This window comes from Glycine max, chromosome 18 (assembly GCF_000004515.6).
Source record: "Glycine max cultivar Williams 82 chromosome 18, Glycine_max_v4.0, whole genome shotgun sequence".
NCBI lineage: Eukaryota > Viridiplantae > Streptophyta > Magnoliopsida > Fabales > Fabaceae > Glycine > Glycine max.
In genome coordinates, this window is record NC_038254.2 from 3,799,310 (window position 1) to 3,825,170 (window position 25,861).

General features: G+C 32.5%; 3 protein-coding genes across 4 annotated transcripts; 2 read left to right on the top strand and 1 right to left on the bottom strand.

Annotated features, from left to right (window-relative positions):
• Positions 1–1,006: 1,006 nt before the first annotated feature.
• LOC100818556 (ankyrin repeat domain-containing protein EMB506, chloroplastic) lies at positions 1,007–5,475 on the bottom strand. Its single transcript, XM_003552841.5, has 8 exons — positions 5,302–5,475; positions 3,584–4,005; positions 2,719–2,798; positions 2,540–2,638; positions 2,354–2,452; positions 2,165–2,263; positions 1,967–2,065; positions 1,007–1,649 (listed from the first exon to the last, which is right to left on the bottom strand). The coding sequence occupies exons 2-8, from the start codon at positions 3,993–3,995 to the stop codon at positions 1,542–1,544; spliced, it is 996 nt and encodes a 331-aa protein (XP_003552889.1). The 5' UTR covers positions 3,996–4,005; positions 5,302–5,475; the 3' UTR covers positions 1,007–1,541.
• Positions 5,476–11,204: 5,729 nt separating this feature from the next.
• On the top strand, positions 11,205–18,433 carry LOC102661410 (UTP--glucose-1-phosphate uridylyltransferase). The gene is made up of 10 exons (XM_041011954.1): positions 11,205–11,380; positions 15,238–15,328; positions 15,640–15,672; positions 16,726–16,778; positions 16,864–16,939; positions 17,092–17,148; positions 17,235–17,318; positions 17,408–17,506; positions 17,581–18,136; positions 18,225–18,433. The coding sequence occupies exons 1-9, from the start codon at positions 11,205–11,207 to the stop codon at positions 17,752–17,754; spliced, it is 843 nt and encodes a 280-aa protein (XP_040867888.1). The 3' UTR covers positions 17,755–18,136; positions 18,225–18,433.
• Positions 18,434–19,616: 1,183 nt separating this feature from the next.
• Positions 19,617–24,935, top strand: LOC100819092 (FACT complex subunit SPT16). Of its 2 annotated transcripts, XM_006601966.4 has the most exons (3): positions 19,617–19,791; positions 19,866–19,913; positions 21,510–24,935. In XM_006601966.4, the coding sequence occupies exon 3, from the start codon at positions 21,524–21,526 to the stop codon at positions 24,716–24,718; it is 3,195 nt and encodes a 1,064-aa protein (XP_006602029.1). In that variant the 5' UTR covers positions 19,617–19,791; positions 19,866–19,913; positions 21,510–21,523; the 3' UTR covers positions 24,719–24,935. The 2 variants fall into 2 exon arrangements, with proteins under 2 accessions (XP_006602029.1, XP_003552890.1); XM_003552842.4 differs by having other exon boundaries at positions 19,617–19,913.
• Positions 24,936–25,861: the final 926 nt, after the last annotated feature.

The window sequence follows — 25,861 nt, forward strand, 5'->3', positions numbered from 1 at the left end:
GTTGTTCCCATGTCATTTTTGTAAAACGATGTTGTTTTGAAACTTAGGTTAATATTTTCACAATTAAATATTAATATAACTCTTAAAACAATATCATTTTAGAAGAACAGTACCGGAACAGCAAAAAAAAGCCAATTTACTTCTTCTTCTCCCTCTCTCTCTTTTTTAATTCCAAAAATCTCTAATCACATATTTTTGTTTCCATTTTTTTTATTTGAGAACGTGGAATGTTGCAATCGATATGAATTACGAGGCCCAACATTCTGTTGGAACCTTATTGTTTGGTGTTTTTATTAATAATTAATAAATACTCCACATAACATGTCTATAATGTTTTTATATGTACACACAACTCTTTTTTTTTAGAGAATGTATACACAACTTCTATTTTATTTTCTATATCTATATAAAAACTATCCGGTCGTCATCACTTATCAACTGCCGGATAGTTCTATCTTTTTTATTTTTAATTAACATATTCTTTTTTTCTCGGTCACCTTTTTTTTCTCACTTTTCTCACCTTTTTTAATTAACATAAGTTAAAATTAAAATAATAATGTTGACGCTTGACACAAAACAAAAACAAGGTAGGGAAAAATTCATATTATGCATATATTCACTCCCTGTGGGGGCCCCATTGATGCGTGAGTGTAAGGATTGAGACAAAGACCGAGTCTGACTAATAACGATATCTTATCAACTGCATTATTGCAACAAGATTTTGAGATATTGGGTGATGCTAGCTAGACAAATTTGTCCCGTATATATTAGTAGCCTATTTACTAATAATTCTGATCATTTATCTATTATCTACTTCAATAGTGAATGAATATTTATTAATGGCGTCTTATTCAGCTTCATATATGTTGATTTAACTGCTAAAATAAACTTATAGTAAACACTTTAGAGTAAAATATTAATAAGTGTTTTGAGTTTATTATTCCACTCAATGAGTTTAGTCAAAACCAAGGATTAAAATGTGAAGGGTAGGAGACAATCTCTTTGACATATAACCTATAACTCAATAAGGTTAGCATTGTTGTCTATCATTCAAGTTTCAAACTTTATAAACAACTTTAAACCGCAACACTTACATAGGAACAGAAATTTATGAACTGCCTCTACTTAATACAATTAATCATAAAAAAAATTGAGCACTAATAGGTTATTCGTTATTAGTTGAAATAATTCTACATGTAAAAAAATCAGAGGCTTGAACGGTTCATCTAAAATAAGTCAGCAATTTACCAAGCATTTTGTGTCTGCGGATCCCTAGTATTCTCAACTTATAATCTTGCACAATGTGTGTGGTTTTGACAAGATAGTGTTGTCAATTCGAGCTATGCTGCAAAAATATTCCAAGTAATCATTGACGTAGAAGATAATGAATTGTTCAATCAAAACTTTCCTCATTTTGAATTAGATCAGCAGAAGATCTTCAAAGATGGCTGAATGCCAAGAGGACGATTTACTTGTTAATTAACAGCAGCTATCAATCAACTGAAACTTCAATCTGATTCTGCCCGATTGCATCTTGCACATCAGAATAGATCACTGTCAGCTGGAACCGTCTTCAGTAATTTGGCAAGGTCATAAGACTTGAAATCTTTCCCATAACATAAGCTTAGATCCAGGGCTGTTTTTCCGTCCTGAAACATAATCAACCAACAAATGAAATTCTAACGTAAGGGAAAAGAATAAACCCTTGCTGACTTCTATGAAAGGAAGCAGCCAGCTTCATCAATTTCTGTCTAAAACAATACAAACTTGAAACCAAAGGAGTAGACACTTCACAACAGTAGTTTCAATGGACTCTAGCTGTATAGCACAAAAGGATTAAAAATATAACGAAGAAAGAATAGGTCATCAAACAATGTTAAGAATAAAAGGAATGATAATAACACCTGTTCACCTGATGCATTTAAATCATTTATAACTGCCAAGTCTGAGGTGGCAACAAAATTACCTTATTTTTCCTAGTCTTATCAGCACCATTGACTAACAATATTTTTGCTATATCTCTATTTCTGCTTTGAATGGCAACGTGCAAGGGGGTCCAACCTTCCTGACAGATTTTTAAAGTTGTAAATAAACCATAGACTATATGTAAAATTGAAGAGCGTCTAAACAAATAAAAACAAGCTTGTGTTAAAGAAATGCTCACATTATCTTCAACATTGACATCAACCTTGTACTTGATCAATAATTTCACAGTCATCTTGGCACCAACTTGAACTGCATAATGAAGTGGAGTGGCTCCATCCTACCATAGGAATAGATATACAAACACACAAAGCACACTTCAGAATATAGTCAACAGTTTATGACAATTGTGTACAGAATGTTTCCTCACCTTATCCATAACATGAGGACTTGCACCTCTTCGTAAAAGATGGCTAATCACTGCTTCTTTTTTACCTATAATTGCCTTATGAAGTGCAGTAAGACCTTCCTGTTTGATCAAAAATGCTATTTTAGTCCAGGCAAAAATACTATGCATAAATTGACATACTTGTATGCCAGATATAAACAAACCCACCTTATCAGGTAAATCAATATCAACACCATTTTCAAGAAGCTTATCCACACAACTCATCTGCATTGATAGCACAAGAGTGTGCAGTGGGCTCCATTTTGCCTGAAAATACGAATAGAAGAGCTTACGCATAAATAAGAAGGTGGGCACTAGGAGAAATAGATGCAGAGTCACAGACTTACGGTTGATATTTTTTCCAAGTTAGGAGTAACATTCTGTTTCAATATTGCTCTTTCTCCAGGTTCCAAAAGCTGTTCAATCTCTGCAATAATGAAAATATCTTCTTATAGTAGCAGATTGTTGTCCAGGATCAAAAAACTTCTTCAATCTACTTGTGAAACTTCTTTCAGCACATTTCTATTTGTTGGACATATATTCCACAATAAGGAATTTGTTCAACCTTAAAACCATATTGAAAGTAACAACTGCAAGCACTAAAGATGGAGAAAATGTAAAGCAATGTTTAAAAAACTGAATTGATCAGTAAACTGGTAAGGTTAGCAGTTACTAGTTTAAATGGCATCTGGCAGTTGAACTGGATCACATAGAAAACATCATAAAATAATTAATATGTGCACCAAAGTGATCATCAAAAAACTAATGTTGTTTTCTCTTTACCATGTTCTTACTATTATCAAAACAAGAATAGTGTGTAACAATGTAACAAAAAAGAAATACAAAAGTAGGCTTTGAAGGGGAAGAAGACAAGGGTTAAGCCCAGGCATGCCTAAACTGTGGACAGTTTAATTTAAGCAAGGACCTAATGAAGCTTTGAGGTTTAGTTAGCAAATGGACCATAATTCTGGCATTATAGTTGTCCCAAACCTCAGCACTAATTTTAAAATTTTGAGTTTAGACTAAGCCTGTTCTAATAAACTGGTCATGGGCCAGTCCAATCTCAAGTCTGATGTTTTGGGTCAATCTAGTTCAGATGCTTGGACAGTTGACACTCCAACTGATTGGCCTGTCCAGGACTGGACCGGTCTAGTCACCAAAACCATATTATGGTTACAAAGGAGATAAAGCAAAAGGAACAAAAAAATGAACCTTTCTTAATAAGTTCTTCATAGTTGTCCCCTGAAGTTATATTAACATCAGTAACAACTGAAGTCTTCATCCCTTCCTCTCCTGAACCACTTTCAAATCCAAAATTCTCATTTTCAACTTCCTCATATTCTTCATCATCACCCTCACTGTCACTTCCAGTATCGGGTTCTTCCCAAGTTCCTACTAGTTCGTTTTGAAAATAAGATACATCTTTGTATGATTTAATTGCACCAATACTTCTAACTTTACAATTATCCCAAGCAAAAGCGAGACTGAGTTGTCTTTTGTTTGTATTTCTGTACATTTTGTAAAAAACGACACCCAATTTGGAATCGATGGCAGATTCAGAATTGGTTGTAGACCATGGAATAAATTGATTAGCCAGAACAGATGATGTAGCCCAAGAACCCATTTCTGTTTCCCTGAAATGGAGACAAAAGAAGCAGCAATAAAAACAAAGAAAATAAGTTAAATATAGTTGTCACTGAAAACATCATCATATAGTTTGGGCACACAAACTACCACAACCTGGAAGGACACCATGATGAAAAATTGCAAAAGAAAAGCATTTGCAAAAAGAAATAGCAGAAATTATCACCAAAATTTATTTAATTTTTGCAAATAAGAACTAGTCTTATGCAACCAGAGATGATTTGGGAATCCAGCTACATATAAGAAAGGTTAAAGACCTAAAGTCTCACCAATATATGTTAACGCATCTGTCCCCACACAACAATGTGCAAACACAGGATTATGGGCTTCTAGTTTCATGTCCAAACCTAGCCCCAATGTGTCGAACATTAACTTTTTCCTTCTAAACTTTAAATCCATACAAATTTCAGTTAATCTTAGATGTGAATTTTTGAAATTCAACCTAATAAAGAAATATATCTCAGCATTTATCACCCATGCCAGTGGAATGAAATTAGACATGTTTTATCATTCAAAAATCAGTCAAACAAGGTTGAGAAACAAAGATTTCAAAACATTCGTCATTCTATTCTATGAAAATTATTGAATTCAAAGCCAAAAAAAAATAAAAAAATAGAATGCAATATACGTCACAGAACAGCCATAACAGAACTAGACCAACATCATTGGTGAGAAGAGTAGCTTGGGTAGTTTATTGAGAATGTGGAGCATCTAAGTGTAACTGAAATCAACAGGTTGGCCAGCAAAACCTCGATGTTTTCTCCCTCCCTCCTATCTGTTGCTTTTGAGTTCTACTAATTTCTGCTCTTTTTCAACGCTGAAGTAACACACTTGGTGTGTGTTGTGTTGCCAAACTATACTCATGTAATATAAGCATAGGATTATCAGTTTATAACCAAACTTATGATCGTTTATAGTTCAAGCGAACTAATTTTTTAAGTAGAAATACAAAACTCAAACAAGTAATGATTGATTAATGCTAAATCCTCTCTTTCAACTGGCAAGTGATGACTGAGTAGAAAAAAAGCAGAGCCAAACCCAAAGTTTGCAAAATTCTCTTCATATAGACACATCATCATTCTTGTGTTCTATTTCTCCGCACAAACCAATTGGGTTGGATCCTGAACTCGTTTCCCCGACTCAATATTTACCAAAAACAAAAAACTCATGCTCCAACTCAATCAAAATCATACAAACTAATCACTCAATCAAAATCAAGCACCAAACTCATGCAGCCAATTCAGTAATTTAAAAATTAACAACATAAGAACAAGTTTCATTCGAACCTTGTGTATTGTAGCAGAAACACCAACTTTCAAAATCCGACGGAAATCGCACTCGCGGTTAGGGTTTGAAGAACTTGATTTGAGCGAGAGTTGACACTAGCGAGCTTCGTGTTCAACTTCGGAGTGTGTCTGATTTTCTTTTCTTTCGAATCTTAAGAGAGACATGGATTTTAGAAACGGATAACGGCTTTTGATATTTACACTCCCGCTAATTACTAAATAACTATACTCTCTTTGTTTTTTATTTTTTTATTCATCAAAATACCCTTCTATGTAAATACCAGAACATAGTGGTGGAGTCCAATTGCAAAACAATTGAGGCCGGGATTTTCATGTAGTTTGAGTCATAATATGGATTTGCAGATTATTCTCTCAGAGTGTAAATTTATCTTACAAAATATTCCAAACTCACAAGTTAGCAAAAGTATCATTGCCTTATGCTAGTAATCATATATTTGATCATATACTAAGTTCTATTCTATACGCTATTTTAAATGAAATGGAGTAGATCCTTGTCTGTAAAAAAAAAAAAAAAGTGTAGTTAAATGCCTTGGTTTGATGATTACTTAATTTGAATTTTTCTACTACATTTTTGTCTTGATTTTTTATATGAACAAAACCTTCATCTGACTGTCTCTTGATTAGATTAAAAGCTCAATAGTCAGTATATATCTTTTGAAATGACTTAGATTATTGCTTGTAAAATTTAATTAAGAAACTTAGTTATAATATATCTTTTTGTCAAAAAAAGTTATATTTTAATTTCCTTAAATGCATAATTCACTATTCTAATAGAATTTTCTCATGGAACTTTTTGTCTGGGCTTTTGCCCTGTAATAAAAAGAAAGACCTGGAATTTTATAATAAAAAGAAAGATTTATTGTAGCACATGATTTTTGAAATGTGTCTGATTTTCTTCCGTATCTAACGACGTAAGTTCTGTGCACAACGAAGCGGTTTTTATTAATTACCATAATAATTGATTATGCACTTTATTGGAAATAAGATTGAATGTCATTACAAAGTAATGTAAATCTTATTTTTACACTTTTATCTTTATTATCTTTTAAATCCTATTTTTTATAGCTCACATTTTTAAACTTTATTTTTGCATTTCATCTTAGTCATTCTTCTAAAACATATTTTTGAACTTCATCATGACATCTTCATTATTCTTTAAAGGCTTAAGATGCTTTCAGTCCATATAAGTTTATATATTTTTTAAAATTTTGGTGAAAAAGAAATATTTATTTTTAGTCTTATAAGTTTACATTTTTTTAATTTTGATTCTTATAAGATATTTTGATCATTTTTAATTCATATAAATTTATATTTTTTCAATTTTGATTTACAAACTTTTAGGGACTATAAATACAAAAATTAGAATCTTAAAGGAACTAAAATTGAAAAAACACACATTTACAAGAATAAAAATAAATTAAAAAAAAAACTTACAAGTTCTTCCCTCCTTTTCTCTTTGTAAAAAATAGTACTAGAATTTTAACATAATATTATTCCCTACATTGAAAATGCAAATGAGAAAGGAATAACTCAAGAAGATTAAATCAAAGATTGATGAAGACCAAAGTCAGGGACTTTAGTAAATTATGTAATATGCATTCCAACCAAGTTTAGCTCAAATGATTCATGTCGGTGATTAAAACTAAAAATGGTTATCTAAAAAGATTACTAAACAAATTAATTTTGAAAGAAATTGGTTATCTGAAAAGATTACTAAACAAATTATCTAAAAAGATTCATCTAGGCTATGTTTTTTAAAGAAAAGGCTTAGAAACTTAAAAATCTCGTGTTTATGGTAAAATGAGCATAGGGCTTAAACCTCCTATTGTAAGACTTAGGTACCAATGTATCACGAAGAAAATTAAGTTGTTTGAGATAGAATCAAGTTTGCACATTAAAAGTTCACAAAAACTGAAGTTTTTCCCTTGAAGACTCGATTATTTGCCAAAGATTCAAATCTCCAGGAAAAAGACTTAACTCTTGCTATTAAAAATGAGACTTAATATTATTTTTTTTTATCTAAATCTGATTTAATTAGTATCTTACCAAAATAGATAATTAGGGATTATAAAAATGAAATGTTTTTATCTCTTTGATCCCTAAATAAGATTTTTTTTTTTAAAAAAAAAAAAAATATATATATATATATATATATTTAATAAAGCTTTTAATCTTTGACCTTATTAGATTAGATTGTTAGGGATTTGGAAATCAAATATATATTTTTATCTTTCTCATCCCTATAAAAGGATAAAGGCTTTTAATAAACAAACAGACTAAGAGAAAAATTAAAAGAAATGATTAAAGTTGGATCATTAGAGAAATCTTGGTGGAGAAAGAGAGTGCTCTCCAATTTCTGTTGTCATAACTACTGAGAGCAAAACACTGCTTTGAGTTTTCCTTTTGTATTCAAGTGTGTGGTTTTTCCTTAGAGGTTTAATTTGAGAAATATAGGTAGGGGAGTTCTGGATATGGTTGTTAATGTAGATTTTCTTTAGCATAAAATTTTTGGCTACTTTATCCTCAAATTCATTAGGGTATTAGGGTGTGTGATCCCCAAAGGCTAGCCAAGTATGTTAAGAAATGAGTTGTCCCAAAGGTTGGACTGCTAATGTGGGTTGACATAACGGAAAATCTCAAGCTCAACTTGGAGACTACACATATGTCACGAATTATGTCTGAATCAATATAAAATTTTGGTGCACTCTCCTTTATCTTATACTTATTAAATTACCCTTTATGTTTACACTTTAAATTGCTTATTGTGTTTTAGGATTTATAATTTCTCTTTTCATTTCTTTCTGAAAAATTATCCACACAAGATTAAAATTGGGGTGCGAACTTGGACTTTTGTTTGCTTTGGTCATAACTCAATATAGGCTTAACATGCAAAAAGCCTATAAAATTGAGCTTTCAACGAATTTGGATTTCATTTTAAAGACCAAAATTAAATGAGTTTCTCGCTTGACCTGCCATATCTTGCGATCAACATGAGCCAACCCACACCAAGTTGCGTAATCCAATTAACTCAGTCGTAGTGATCCTAATGTCTTTGTTGTCTCCATTGATGACCACTTTTTTAGCTCTAGTTCCTCCAAGCTCAAGAACAATGCTCTTACACTCTTTATTCTTAGCTCAATACGAGTCTCTCTACCAATCTAATACCATTTTAAATGCAAATAAGATGTTCTTTTTTTTTTCTTGGATAAAAAGTCTCACATCTTTTAAATAAACATTTTTAAAAAGTATAAGATTGATATTAAATTTTTAAAACTGAAAAAAAATTAAAACTAGAAACTTAAAACTGGTTTTAGTTTTTAAAATAATTTAATACTAAAAGTCATCCTGATAGATGAATCATATACTTGTTAGTTGTTACAACAAATGATATGACATATATATATATATATATATATATATATATATATATATATATATATATATATATATATATATATATATATATATGAGAGAGTATGAAGCTCAACCCCAAACAAGCTTTGCCCCACCAACGTCATAAATAAAGATAGCCAGAACTAACCTAGCTCGAGTGCTCTCCATGTGTCTTAACTCTTAACTTGCTTGAAATTGCAAACCATCATGTATTGGATTTGGAGTATTACCCATCAAGATGCCTAATACGAGATGAATTATGAATAGCATGTGAACACGTGAGACTTGAGGGTGTTACATTGCATTTCTATACCTTAACCTACAAAATAATGATAAGGGTGAGATAATGTTTAAACCATGAAAATGATATCCCACTCACAATATCTATCTATTGCTAATAACTTTTGCTCAAGCATTCGCAATTTTGCATCGTTTGATTCTAAAAAGCAATAAGCCACCAATTTTGGTACCCATCTAATTACAATTTTTAAATGAGATAGATGGAGCGTGAACCTTGATGGGATTAAACTAAAGATTGAGATTGACATGACCCAAATGGAATACAAAGAAAGAAAATTCAATTCTAGATAACAATGTTCGATTTATCTTCTTTATTCTAAAGCCACGAGCCATTAGGCTTGACCTTTGTCTCAACCTAACAAATAAAAAGCAACCAAAGAAAACCACAATAAACGAATTTTACTTTATTAGATTACATAAAAATGAAACCATCAGCAGCAGCCGCATGAGTGCATGGCATCCTCATGATCAACATCATTATTATTATATTTAGATGTACGTTTAACTGTGATTGTCACTCTACACATTAACTTATCTTTATAAAGATTTTTTTTCCAATTATTTCTACACAAACAATCGGCTTGTCATTTTATGGGATTTTGCAACAAAAACTTTTTAAGTGTAAAAAAATATCACTATTGATGAAATCACATGATGCTATTTTTGCTTATAAAGTAGTTAAATATTAATTACAAGTACAAGAATAATTATTATAATCATAGTGCGAATAATTAAATCTTGATTATTGTGATTACGATTTTATAAAGTTCAAACTTAATCACGACAATGACTTCTAGCTAGGTACATGTCATGCACTTTATTGTTATAAATGGGAAAAAAATTAGCGGCACTTTATTATTTTGCTATTTGAAAACGAAATAAACCCAAATTTATTCCCTTTTCCCTGACATCTTAGCTCGAAAGAAAAGTACCCTAAGCTATTTCATAGAAAAACCATAAAAAGTAATATGCAACTTAATAAGAACTCATCATACATACTACTAATAAGGACCGCAATTATTATATATTAACGAAAATAAAGACAGTAGTATCGTGTCTGTGTGCTCATGTTTTTATTTTGTTATTATATTCTTATGTGTTAAAATTGATATATTATTATGTATTGACGTATATGTTAATTTTATTATTTATTTTAATTTATTTTGTTTTTTTTACTAATTGTTTTCTTTGATTTTTTAGAATGAATAATGTTAGAGGCTTAATTTAACTCTAAAAGTTAGTTTAAGGATAAAAATTATTCATCACTTATATATTTTAATTTGGGATTATTTTTAGTTGGTGTGAGACTTGTATTATTTACAATAAATTTTTTCGTTAATCACTTATGTGGCTCTAAAAACAATAAGTAAAAAAATCAATTTAAAATTAGTTATTTTTTTTAAAAGGGACTTAAGGGAGGTAAATAATTATTTTTAAAGTAACATATAAGTTTTTTTTATATATAAAAAACAAGAAGGAATTTTAGAATAATTAAGAGACAATGATGTCTGTGTAAAAGAAGAGACTAAAACAATTTTAAAATGGGTATCTCCTTTATCTATTTGGTATAGACTAGGCAAGATTCATCCATGTTTATATTTTTTTAAAATAAAAAAGGAAGAGAGAGAATGGAGGTTAAATAAAAATAAGATAAATATTTAAATTTATTCCTAAGGATGTATATCGTGACATATCAGTATTTTCTGGAAGATGAAAAATTATATTTTTTTATCTCTGAATGAGTAAAAATGTCAACATATTAATTTTACAAAGTTAGTTTAATGCGTGAAATCTAACATATATGTTAACGTGACAAGTGAGGATTGATATGTCATCATGAAAAAATATTATCAATTAGATAGCTGATTTGGTAAAATAACATGATCAATTTATCATTAAAATGTCTCTTGAATTACACCGCTAACCACGTGAAAAGATATTTCCCGCCACTCTTCTCTCTCTTTCTTTCCTTATTTTTCTTTTTCCTTCTCATACAAATCTATAAATTTCATTTACAAATCAGATCTACAAATTCTACCGTCCCACCGTTTTGTTTTTCGTTTTTATATTTTTACGAACATGTATTCAAAAAAAGAATTATGAGTGAATTGAAAGTTTGAAGCTTTTAAGCCTTAAAGTTTCCTCCTTACATTTACTTTCTCGATGGTTATAATGTTGTTGCTCACATGATGAATTTGAAACTCGTTGCTCTTCCAGCAAGAATCATTGTTGCACCACCACCCGTCCCTAATGGTTCTACTCCTTCTGCTATTAAAACCCGCATGTGTAACAAATTCAATACTGTTGAAGGATGCAAATTTGGCAACAAGTGTCATTTTGCATTTTTTCCCATGGTGAATGTCGAGTTTACTTCCACTTAAGTGTTTAGCCAATTCCCACAATGGATTTTCCGCCCCCTTGAAAGGAGAGAGTAAGAAGGAAAAAACAAAAAATAAGAAGAGAAAGAGAGCAAAGGGTGGCCAAAAATATTTTTTATATGGCCAATGGTGGTCCTATAGAAGGAGAAAAAGAAGGAAGAAAGAGCATGGAGGAAGAAAGGAGGGAACAAATTTCAAAAGTGACATATTAGTTTATCTTAAATTATAAATTAATTCTGCTGAGTCGGCTACCTAATTGATAATGTTTTCTTATGATATTTCAATCCTTATTTATCAAGTCAGTAGAAACTTTAAATTTCAGAACAAATTAATGATAAGACTGATATGTTAATATTTTTATACATTTAGTAACAAAAAAAATAAATTTTCATATTTTAGAAACTGATATATCAACGCCGAGTACATTTTTATGGACGAATTTTAATATTTACTTATAAAAGTAACGGGTGTTGACATGAGAGAGTAATAATGGGTTTGGATGACACCATAAATTAATCTTATTTCTCAAAATTATGGTGATGCCATAAAAAAAAATAGGACCCACTATTTGTTGTTTTGCTTTTATTGTAAAAATAATAATTAATTATTTCCTATTATGAATCTAATCTAAATACATTATAAGACTGAATGTAACCAACTAATTTCCATGCATACTTAATTGAGGGATAAAAATGTCTAAATAATTGTAAACATCAATTGATAATGTCATATTTATTATTAGTTAATAGTTATAGATTTTAGATAAACAGTAAATAGTAACTGAAACTCGAAATCTTCTAAAAGCATGATATCCAAACTTAGGAAAAAAACCTAGACCAAAATAAAATGTAAAGGCCAACTTCAAAAATCAAAACCAATGGGCTCGGCACATTTTTTCTTACATTTGCGTGAAGCAGGCGCCACTGTTTTCTTCCAGTGCCGACGAACCTATGACTAGCAACCTTACTAGGTGGGTGTTGGGGGCATGATTGGTTAACCAAATTTTAGGAAATATGTTTTTCATTCAAAAACGTGTCTTTCTATGAAATTTTGATTGTATGCTCACTAAGAGTTCCTTCAATAGAATGGAATTAGATGCAAGTGAATTAAGATAAAAAAATTAAATTAAAATAAAATATAAAAGTATGATTATACTTTATTTATTGCTATTTTTTTTTACTGCAAACAAACTGACCTTAATTACATTGTTGGATATATCTTTAATATAAGTTGGTTTAGCTCTCTCAAAAGCTATAAGTTTATGTATCTTTTTCTCTCTTTGAACATGAAAATACCCACATATGTGAGTTACAAGCATATCATAAGCTATTTTAACATCAAAATAAGCTAATTCATGGACAATTACTTATAATTTTTGTACCATCCTTAAATCTAAAATTTTGTTTAAATAGTTCATTGTAAGCTAAATGAAATGGTATATAAGTATAACAATTAATTCAATCATATTGCGACGACAACAATCAATCTTGTAGACAACGTGTGCAATAGATCTGACACGATCAGGGGGATTAATGAAGTGGATTCGCGATCACAAGCAAGAGAGAGTGCGACGACAATAGTCTTGTAAGCCACATGTACAACGACATTGTGTGTGACAACAACAACAACAAAAAAGAAGAGCCCTCCTTTTAGGAATTTCATTTTCTTGTGTCTCATTTTTTCTCATCATCTTTTGGATATGGTGTTGAATTTGGGGGGTTTGGTTTGCTGAGTGGATGGTATGTAATTGGGATGTTCAAATAAACATATTTTATTATAATTTTTAGCTGTTAATATTTTTATTTCATTAACAATATTAATTTTACATGAATGGAAATGATTATTTTGAACTAATTTTAAAAAATAAAGGATAAAAAATATATATTTTTTAAAAATAAATGATCAAAGTGAATAAAAAAATAAAAGACTAAATTGATCATTTGACTTAAAATAAATGAAAGTTTTCATTTTATTAACTAAATATTTAATGCTTATTTTTATATTTTAATCTCTAATTAAATATTTATTATTTTAATCTTTATTTAAATATTGCTGAAACACTAAAAATACATTACTTTTATTAAATTTGCAGGCTAAAAAAATTAATAAAAACTAAAATAAAATATATATATTTGAATTTTTTAAAAATATATTTAAATTAAAGTTTAATGAAAATCAATTAAATGACAACATGATACAAATTTTTCATTTTGTTTCTCTTTTATCTCTTTACTTTATCACATTACATTTCATTAACAGTAAGATCTTTCATATCTCTCCTTTATGCCATCTCTCACTTTCATTTTTGATGCTTTCTTTCACTTTCATTAGGTGTATATTTAATGAACGTATAATTATCACTTTATCATTATTTATGTTATTATTAAATTCTTTAAGACATTTTTTTTAAATACTACATTATTTTCAAAGAGATTATTGACAAGATTAATTATCAATAAAATCGATAAATACTTCACACCTATAATATAATTATAAAAAATACAAAATAAAATTCACAAAATTCTATAATTTTAACAAATTTTAACACTGTTGAAAAGATTTTTTTTTTATATTTAGAATCAGTATCATTTCTCTTTTCCTTTTATAAAATTAACGAAAACAATTTTTTTTTTCTTGATATTCGTCTCCTTTTTACAAAGATCACAATTCACAAGTATCTTTGATGAGAAATGAGAGACAGTACTTAAGAGAATAAATTACAATTGTTGCTATAAAAGTTGAAACAACACAGGTGGTAGTTGTTCCTTCGTCAGGTGCGTGAACTTAACCGTTTTAACCGTTAACGTTCATCACTCTTGTGATTGTGATTTTCCTTTATCTCCAGTCACGTGTGTTCACTATTAATTCCACCGTGTTACGATTTTCCGATTATCGTTTATTTTCTGATTAGCTTGATCCTTTTGAACAGCATGTTGAGTGGAGTAAGATCCAGACGCCTACGGATCAAGTAGTGGTGCCTTATGACACTTTGGCACCAATTCCTGATGGTAATTAATCTTCGTCTTCTCTTTGTTTGTTTGGTTGATTTGGTCGATTTAAGAACAAACCATCAATTTTGTCCTTAAACTGTTGATCTCTCAAATGATCCTTAAAGTAATGAAGTTGTTTAAGTAATCTCTAAAGAATTGAATATCCATCACTTTAGTTTAGTCCCTCTGTTAACGTATTTTAGTGAAGTTTACAGACCAACTTGAAGGATTTTTTAGTAGTTTGGTGACTACTTAATATGATTTCAAACACTTTCATAGTTTGTTTTGTTGGGAATTTTCAATAAACCATATACAATATCAAATGAGCACCAAAACACATTAAGTCAGATTATCAAAAGGTTTTAAGAAATACCTGGATTCATAGAACTTGATTAACACGCAACGGAATCTGACAGTGGTCACGAACAATTGGTTTAATGACCTTCCTCAACCAAATCACATTTTTCCTTATGGGACCTTCGTTTTCTCTTCAGATGGGGAGAGGAGAAACTGTTTGTTGATTTAGGGTTCTCATTATCCCCTAATGGGCCAAACTGGTTTCCGCTCATTAAGCTCATATCAATTATCTGTTTACAGTCTAATGGGCTCACTCAAATACATCACTTTATATTGAACCCATTTAAATGTAAATAGCTAATATAAATATTATAATATAATATGTAGCCCATATTAATTAATTAGGAATTATAAAATTACTAAGATGTTTTACTTTAGGGACTATTTGCCCGAGAGAGTATTAGTTTAGGGATGAAGTTGATGGTTTACCGTACTCTCGATTTAATGATATAGCAGATCGATGTGTTTACTACATGAACTGAAATTGGTTGATGCAGGTTCTTCAGAGGTGAAGAACCTCTTGGACAAGCTTGTGGTGTTGAAGCTCAATGGAGGCTTGGGGACAACTATGGGTTGTACTGGCCCAAAGTATGCTGAATCTGACTTTTTATTTTATTTTATTTTTCACATGTTATTTTTACTTAAGACTTGGATGATTGAGATTTTCGTCTGTGTATGTTTCTTGCTTGATGCTAATTGGAAAGGTCAACTTGCTAAATTTTAACTGTGAAGAATCAGGCACTATATTTGATCAATTTCATGAAAAACTTTTCCATGCCCTGAGAATGTTTCTTCAGCTAGACTTATTTAGGAATTTTCAACTAGGTTCCTAAGTATGATCATTTAGAATTTTAAGAAATTGGCAGTAAGTGACATTTAGCTTTGATTGTTTGATGCAGCTCCTGGAAATTGCCCAAGTCCTAGATGACCATGTAAGCTTCTAGATCTGACTTGTATTCTTTCATCAGTTTCATGGATCTCTTCCCCCTTTCCCAAGTGTATTTGATTGTACGCATTTGTTTTAGTATATTATGAAGTATCATGATTTACTATGTGTGCATTTGACTGAGAAGGCAATGACTTGCTTGGCATGAATAGTTATATTTGTGCTCTGAACAAGGACCTTTCAGTTGAATTGATGCTATGGGTTGCTGAATACTTGTTTGACTGGAAAGCTCATGGCTATGGATAAACCTTTTTTTATAATAAAAAAGGAAAGGTTAAAACACTACCATTCTTTTGTCATTATCAACAAAAATTACACGAGATTTCTTTTGTAGAAAATCTTTAAAGGTTGAAAATGATATATACCACAACCACATAAGGAATTTTGAAGCATTACGTAATTAATAAAACCGTATGTATCATCAGCTGTTACTCTAGTTAATGGTGATTGCTTCATTGTTGAGTAAATCCTAATAAATTGAAAGAGAAGGAGTTTTTTTTTTTTTTTTATTTCAATGAAAGTGCAAGACAGTTATTTCTCTCATGGCCATTGATTCTGTTGATGATATAAACTATAATCATGAACAGCTAATATCCTTCTATAAAAATTTATCCACCTTTGACATTGATGGGTATAACATTTATAAGTTTGCTAGATGTTGATTGCTACATCAGGAATTACAGAGAGAAGTGAGTAGCATGATGTCAGAACGTGCTTTTGCTATTTTCTATTGTTTTATCTATTATTACAACTACCATAAGAAGTAATAACCAGAGTAAGGTTTATACAATAGTGCAGTATTGTAAATAAAAAGAAGCTATCCCCTCCTTTCTTTTACATATGAATTCACCTTCTCCAAATTGATGCTCACTTCGTAGCAGTAAGCAAGACTTTTTTTTTTTTTTTTTTATCATATTATGCTAATATTTGTTCATAATTTATGGTGAAGTCGGGAGCATACTTCTATCTATTGATGCTGATGATCATAGCAGTTCTGTTGGAATTTACAAATTATAATTCAATGTTTGTCTTTATCCAGGTCAGTGAATTTAAGTCTATAGAGAAATTCAAAATTTTCAACACAAATAATTTGTTAAGTTATGGGAGTTGGTTCCCTGACTGTTTTAAATTGTGTACTCATTTGGGCTATTGAGTATTGACAATGTATAATCTACAGGTGGGTAAACTTAAAAGCAGTTAAAAGGCTTGTTGAAGCTGATGCTCTGAAGATGGAAATTATTCCCAATCCAAAGGTGCAAATAGGACATTTTGTATTGATAATTTGATAGGCAATAGCCCATCTTTTCCTTTTTGTTTTTCTTGGAGATGGGTATTATATTGTGGGTTAGTTGCTATACTCTGACCTTCAGTTGGAATATTGTTGGACAAAATTTGTGAATTTTAGGAAGTTGATGGAGTAAAAGTTCTTCAACTGGAAACTGCAGCTGGTGCAGCAATAAGGGTACCGAATGTTTATTAAGATAGTACTTAAATGCTGTTAATGCTGAAACTTCTGTTCTAGAGCTCTTAACATTTATCTATTAACAGTTCTTTGACAAAGCTATTGGAATTAATGTGCCTCGATCCCGCTTCCTTCCCGTGAAGGCAACTTCAGACTTGCTTCTTGTCCAGGTTATAAGCTTTTCTGATTCAAGCTGTGAGAACTTGATTGGAAGTTTATATTTGTCTTTTGTTACCACAGTCAGTTGTTTGTTTTGCAGTGGGACCTTTACACTTTACAAGATGGATTGGTTATTAGGAACCAAGCTAGGGCAAATCCTGAAAATCCTTCCATTGAATTGGGGCCAGAATTTAAGAAGGTTAAGAGCAATATTTCTATTAACTTTGTGTTAGGTGGTGAATATGAGTTTGACATTCCCAGTCTCATTCACAGGTTAGCTACTTCTTGAGCCGGTTCAAGTCAATCCCCAGTATTGTTGAGCTTGATAGTCTGAAAGTGGCAGGGGATGTATGGTTTGGAGTTGGTGCAATCCTTAAGTCAGAGTTGCGTGATAGTACTTTAGGAGCTCAGAAATCTCTGCAAAGAGTTCTTTTTTTCAAGATTTGAACCCATAACCTGGATACTGGGCTTAATGTTGCGTGAAGCTCACTCTCACCCACATACAGTCGAAATGTTCTTTTGAAAAATGTTTTGTTAATTATAAAATTTTTCTAATGTTGCTAGTAAAGTTAATCACCAAGGATGCCATTAAATTATTTATTGATTTCCAAACTAACCATGTTCATTTTTAGTACTAGGCTCCCTGTTAATAATTTATTTTGTCTTCCATGTTTTTTATGAGTCAAGGTATAATTTATCAAAATATTAATATTTGGCTTTTGACATTTATCAACTGTTATGTCGGGTGCCTTAACAGGGCAAAGTAAGTATTCTTGCAAAACCTGGTGTGAAGCAGGAAATACCTGACGGAGCTGTGATCACAAACAAGGTATTTTTACTTTACAGATTGATCTTATTTGCCAGCATGATCTACTAGAGCTTGTCATTAGGCCTAAAACTTGAATTGTCACGTGCAGGAAATTAATGGCCCTGAGGACCTCTGAGGAAGCTTATGAGTTTTGAAATCCATGTGACTGCAATCTTGAGTCTTGACAGTCTTCAACTAAAATTTGTGTATTGCTTCTAGTTTGGTAGGGGTAAAAATAAGAATTTGTTTCTCCTTATAACAATTTGTTTATTGGTTAATTCCTACACTAAAAACTTATTAAATTGTACTAATTTGGTCTATGCCACTGTTAATTCCTTTATGCATTTTTAGTTTAATTTCTATATATGTTATTAAATCAGACTACATTAAGAGTGTATAAGGAAATTAACATATGATGACAATAATCGAATTGGTAACATATGTTCTTATATAGACCAATTTAATTATTTTGTTATGTATATCCTACTTATATTTGGGGTTGTTGGGCTACAAATAGAGTTAGTGGCTTAGTGCAGTTTCGAAACAAGAAGAATCCTCAAAACAGAGGACGAAGTCTATCTATTTACTGTTTACTATTTATTGATTAGGCCATGTGTGATGTGTCCCATTTTTATTGATTTTAACTATTTCCCGCGCAATTATCAAAGCTTTCCCGCGCTCTCTGCTGCTCCTTATTGTTACACACTACTTTCTTGAAAAGTTAAGCGAAAATAATAAAAAGTGCATTAGAAGAAAGAAATTAAACTTCTAACCTCTCACCATGTGGAGAAACCAAAATCTAAAATATGAAAGCCTATCCTAAATTTAATCATAACCCACTAAGTCCAATATTATTAGTCATAATAAGATATATTGAAAAAATTTAAGTTTCAGGTTCACTAAAAATAAATAGAATATATAAATAAAAGAATATTCTCATCTGATAAATTTAGTTTTAAAATTGAATTTGATTCAAAGTCACCTTTATAATAGAGTGTATAAGTGAGTGGATGAGACTGATTCTACAAATTAACTTTTAGAATTTAATTAGACTTAAAAGTAAAAAATAAATAATTATTATTAGATAAGCCAAGGTAAGGGTGCTCAAAAATAAAAACATTAGGTTAAGATTTTTATTTGAAGTATCTTAAGGGGAGCATTTGGTACGGGATTTTTTTTTGCTAAAAAATCATTATCTCTAAAAATCAAATTTTAAAAATTATGATTTTTATCGATAATAAAATATGTTTGATTGATCATAAATTTTATTTAAAATATTTATATAAATTGCTTAAAAATCAAATAATAATATAATATTTTTATTAATTATTTATCATGTTAAAAAAGTCAAATTCTAACCTTCCCATGGATCAAATTAAATAATTAAATATTAGATAATTTAAATAAAAGGAGAAACCAGAATAATAATTTAAAATAATAATAGAAGGACCGCCAAAGTTGTGAAATAAAAATAAAGCGTCTTGAGTGGTGTTTCTGTGTGTCTTTTTCTCATCCTTTTTCAAAAACCAAAATTCTACACAGCACACAGTCCTCTACTACATATCCAAACGACAGCGTTTTCTCTTCATTCCTCGGAAGGTTCCAGAATCACAGTGAGATAAAGAGACGTGACGAAAGCAACAAGTGACCGTCACTCACTCACTGTACATGTTCCGGTAATTGGACTTGCGCTTTTCCTTTTCCCGCATTTTCAGACCAAAACCCTAATCCTCCATTTTCGCGTTTTCAGCCTCAAAACCCTATCTCTAACTTCGTAACGCTTTTCCCCGTTCAACAGGTTCTTTTTCCTACTTCTTCTCCTTCCTCTGTTTCTCAATTTAAGCTTAGTTTTTTTTTTTTTTTTCCTTTCGCATTTATAGCTTTATTGTTCTGTGAATATTTAGACTTTATTATAACAATGTTGAGTTAGGGTTGCAATGAATAACGTTATACACACACACACACACACTCGGATTGACAAATGACAAGTATGTTATATTTTGTACCTTTGTTTGGAGGTTGGTATTGTGTGTCTTTTAGGGTACTGCAAGGTTTTAAATAGCGGCCGCGGTTGCGGTTTTGTCGCGTTTCATGATTTTGCGGGAAATTGCGGACAAATGTCGATGTGGCCATAATTGTGGTTGCATTGCGGTCGCGGGCACTCCAAAAACCTTGATGCTGCGACCTAAATCGTGGTTGCTGACCGTTTTCTAAAACCTTGGGGTAGTGAAAAGGCATTCTGACTCGTGAAGTGTAAGCTGTAGCAATTATAGGTGGAAAGGTTTTGTTGGGTTTGCAAACAGTTAAAAGTTATCAGATGATGAGCAGTTAAACTTCTGCTAGTGATTTTGTTCTTATTTAGAAAAATTGATTAGAAAATGTACTGTGCGGTGTGCACTTTGAAGTAGTGCCATAGTTTGTTTGGCTTGATTTTCTGTAAGATGTATGTTTTCATCCCTTAGTGGTTTTAGTATTAAGTTCTGTATTGGTAATCTTAAAGCTATGTTTCTTGCCAGATTATCCAGTAGCCTGGGATCAGCTTGGTTGTATTTTATTAATTTAACTTGAGAAAGTATTTCTTTTTCCTAGAGAGGTTTTATGGATGTTATGCAGTGTGGGATAAGCAAGGAGAAAGCAAGCATTGGTAGTTTAGAGGGTTTGATCATTGGTTAAATAGTCTGATTGTTCTATATTTGGTGATTGGAATGCTGTGAAATAGTTAGGATGGCAGAAATATTTTTGGGTAGCAGTGATTAAAGAAAATGTCTCCAGAACTAATTGAATACCATTTGTAAAGTGCAAGAATTCTGAAAAAGAGGCATGGAGCTGGGTATAGAAGAAATTCCAGCTCAAGATCTCAAGTAAATTTTGTGTCTAATTTCTGGATGTTGTGATAGCCCAGCCATCTTTTACTCAAAACTGAAGTTGTCTGAATACTAGGTACTATTACTTGAATCATTCACTGTATATGCATTATACAGATTTCACTTGTTTGCTTGCCTCTTTGCGCCCCCCGGTGTTTGGAGACAAAAAAGATATCAATCCACTTCTCATATTTTGAGTGTCCTAATATTTATGTGATGGAAACTTCCCTGGTTTAGTTTTGAGGCTGAATCAAGTGTTGAGTGAGGAATATGATATGACTAAATGAGTCTATCAATTATATATGTTTAGATACTTATATATTACTTGATTGGTGAGCCAATTTTTTTGAAAATGTAATAAATTTTAATCCTTGCTGTACTGGAATACCATGTTGAGACTAAACGTGATGAAGTAGGGCACTTTGTTCCTTTACTTGCCCACAGTTTCAGTGTCCCATAGAGAATATAAATAAATGGAGGTTTGCGTTTTTAAGTTTCTTATTTGTATTTTTGTTTCCCTTTTATTCCAGAGAGATAGTGGAGCATGGCAGACCATCGGAATGGAAGTGCCCAAGCAGCCAATGGAAAGGCTAGTGCGGCAGGAACTGCCTATTCCATTGATCTCAATGCATTTCAAACCAGACTAAGGTCATTTTATAAACATTGGGATGCTCACAAAACAGATCTTTGGGGCTCTTCTGATGCAATTGCTGTTGCATGTCCTCCACCTTCAGAAGATCTGAGATACTTAAAATCTACTGCTCTGAACTTATGGTTGCTTGGATTTGAGTTCCCTGAGACAATTATGGTTTTCTCAAAGAAGCAGATCCATATATTGTGCAGCCAGAAGAAGGCTTCTATTCTCGAATCTGTCAAAAAAACTGCCAGAGAGGCTGTTGATGCAGATCTTGTTTTGCATGTCAAACCTAGAAATGATGATGGAACTGCTCTAATGGATGCTATATTCCGTGCTCTGTCAAAGTCTGATGGTCGGGATACTCCCACTGTTGGGTACATATCAAGAGAGGCTCCTGAAGGGAAATTGCTTGAAATGTGGACTGAAAAATTAAAAAATACAAAATTTCAGTTGAATGATGTGGCCAATGGGTTGTCTTCTTTGTTTGCTGCAAAGAATAATGAGGAGCTTACATCAATTAAGAGAGCAGCATACCTGACAACAAGTGTGATGAAAAACTTTGTCGTTCCAAAGCTTGAGAATGTAATCGATGAAGAGAAGAAAGTTTCTCATTCTACGTTGATGGAAGACACTGAGAAAGCTATCCTGGAACCTTCTAAAGTCAACTGTAAACTGAAGGCAGATAATGTAGATATTTGTTACCCACCAATTTTTCAGAGTGGTGGAGAGTTTGATCTCAAGCCTAGTGCTGTCAGCAACGATGAGTTACTTCATTATGACTCTGCCAGTGTGATCTTATGTGCTATTGGGGCGCGGTATAAGAGTTACTGCTCAAACATAGCTAGGACTTTCTTGATTGATGCAGACCCTCTCCAAAGTAGGGCCTATGGGGTTCTTCTGAAAGCCCATGAAGCCGTTATTGGATCATTGAAGCCTGGAAACAGGTTGAGTGCCACATACCAAGCTGCTGTTTCTGTTGTTGAAAATGAGGCTCCTGACTTGATTTCGTACTTGACAAAGTCTGCTGGAACAGGCATTGGTATTGAATTTCGAGAGTCAGGTTTGAATATTAATGCTAAAAATGAGCAGATAGTAAAAGAAGGCATGGTCTTTAATGTGTCCCTTGGATTTCAGAACGTTCAAAGAGAAAGCACCAAGTCTAAGAGCAAGCACTTCTCCTTGTTGCTTGCTGACACAGTTATCATAAACAAAGATAAAACTGAAGTTGTGACCTCTATGAGCTCAAAGGCTCTAAAAGACATTGCATATTCTTTCAATGAGGATGAGGAAGAGGAAAATCCCAGTGCTAAAGCTGATGCCAATGGTGCTGAGCCCTTGATGTCTAAGACAACGCTAAGGTCAGACAATCATGAGATGTCAAAGGAGGAACTTCGAAGGCAGCACCAGGCAGAACTTGCTCGTCAGAAAAATGAAGAAACTGCAAGACGACTTGCTGGTGGTGGAAATGAGACAGGAGACAACCGTTCCTCTTCGAGGACATCTGCAGAACTGGTGGCCTACAAGAACATAAATGACCTTCCCCCTCCCAGAGAAATGATGATTCAGATTGATCAGAAGAGTGAAGCAGTTCTCTTGCCTATAAATGGAAGCATGGTACCTTTTCATGTGGCTTTCATTCGAACTGTTTCCAGCCAGCAGGACACCAACCGGAATTGCTATATCAGAATTATTTTTAATGTTCCTGGGACCCCTTTCAGCCCTCATGATTCAAACTCAATGAAGTTCCAAGGATCTATATATTTGAAGGAGGCTTCATTCCGCTCCAAGGATTCGAGGCACATAAGTGAGGTTGTGCAGTCCATTAAAACACTCAGGCGCCAAGTTGTAGCAAGGGAGTCTGAGAGAGCTGAGAGGGCAACCTTGGTTACTCAAGAGAAACTGCAACTTGCTAATAATAGATTTAAGCCAATACGGTTGTCTGACCTTTGGATCCGTCCTGCTTTTGGTGGGCGTGGAAGGAAGATACCTGGTACACTTGAGGCTCATGTTAATGGATTTCGTTATTCTACTACTAGGCAAGATGAGCGGGTAGACATAATGTTTGGCAACATTAAGCATTCATTTTTTCAGCCAGCAGAGAATGAAATGATTACACTACTGCACTTCCATCTGCACAACCATATTATGGTAGGGAATAAAAAGACCAAGGATGTTCAATTTTATGTTGAGGTTATGGACATGGTCCAGAATGTTGGAGGTGGAAAGAGATCTGCCTATGACCCTGATGAGCTTGAAGAAGAACAACGGGAGCGAGATAGGAAGAACAAAATTAATGTAGAATTCCAAACCTTTGTGAATCGGCTGAATGATCTCTGGGGGCAACCTCAATTCAATGGCCTTGACCTGGAGTTTGACCAACCTCTTAGAGAGCTTGGCTTCCCTGGGGTGCCTCATAAATCTTCAGTATTTATTGTACCTACTTCTGCCTGCCTTGTTGAACTGATAGAGACCCCTTTCCTTGTTGTCACGCTTAGTGAGATTGAGATTGTTAATCTTGAGAGAGTTGGACTTGGGCAGAAAAACTTTGATATGACAGTAGTTTTTAAGGACTTCAAGAGGGATGTCCTCAGGATTGATTCTATCCCTTCTACATCACTGGATGGCATCAAGGAGTGGCTTGACACAACAGACATCAAATATTATGAGAGCAGGCTGAATCTGAACTGGCGTCAGATCCTGAAGACAATCACGGATGACCCTCAGAGCTTTATTGAAGGTGGTGGTTGGGAGTTTCTGAATTTGGAAGCTACTGATTCAGAATCTGAGAACTCAGAGGAGTCAGATAAAGGTTACGAACCATCTGATGTGGAACCTGAATCTGATTCGGAGGATGAAGCTTCTGATAGTGAATCACTTGTTGAGTCAGAGGATGATGGCGAGGAAGATTCCGAGGAAGATTCAGAGGAAGAGAAGGGAAAGACGTGGGAAGAACTGGAGAGGGAAGCAAGCAATGCAGATCGGGAGAAAGGGAATGAGTCTGACAGTGAAGAAGATAGGAAAAGAAGAAAGGCAAAAAGCTTTGGTAAGTCAAGAGGAGCCGGTCTAAGTAGTAGCATGACAAAGCGGCCCAAGTTAAGATAGATTTTTGCTCTTTTTCTTAACTGGTTTATGGTTTAGTTCAGTTACTCTATGTATGTTGTTGCCTGCGGTAGCAGCTTTTGCGTTTGTAGGAGTAGTCTCATGATTGTAAGGTAGGGTTTTTCTTTTTATATTATAGTTCAGCCACTTGATAGCAATTCTTGCATCCAATGTATGGCCTTAAAAATTTACGTGCTTTACTCATTTAATGACTTCTTAATTTTGTTTCTTATTATTAGATCTAACATTTTTTGTGCGCTTTTTTGTTTATATTTTTTTTCCTGCTGGCTGTTTTCTTTGTTAGAAAGCGGGTGAAACATGCAGGTTAAATTATCACAAAACCAATTGGAATTTAGCATATTGAATTATGTTTTCTTTGGAATTTTATTTGAAACCTGATAATATTTCATTAATTATTGGTCCTTTCTTGAGGTGGATCAAAGCTTCTTCTCTCCTCATATGTTCACTATTCAAAAGCTGTTAAATGTTGGTGCTTTTTCTACTTTTTATTATGTTTTCTGTTTATTTTTTAAAATAATTTTAAATTGTTTTGCTTTTTTAATTCTCCCGCTCTTTTCATTAGTGATTTGTGAGTGAATTCATTTCATCCCCATGGTGGTTTGAGCCATGTTGGCTAAATTTTGGCTCACTACTACTAAAGTGAGCCAACCACTGATCTGAAAGTTTTGACTACAGGTGCGTGAAGAGCCACAGCTTTAGCTTGAACTGGTAACTAGTAAGTCCCCACATTTTGGGATTCTTATCCAAATAGTATTGTGACATGGATATGACATGAGACAAACCTAGTTGTTTTGTATGCGTCTTAAAATTTCACCCTCGTAGTAGTAGGTCATTAAGTCTTATGGAACTTGCCTCTGTCTTGGATAGCATTGAGCTATCTATCAAATATTTTCCTTTTCCTTTTACGACATGGGAGAATTCATAGGGATGAGTAAATTACTGTTACAGGCATTGTTTTATTCATCCGATTGGGATGGTTTTGGGTTGATTGGATTTGAGATGTTATTAGGTGACTAAAGGAGTAATGAAGGAAATAAATAATCTTTAGAAAAGTCAACTTTTTTAAAAGAAAGTCAAAAAATAATATGTAAGATATGACTAAAGTGAAGGAAAAATCTTACTTAA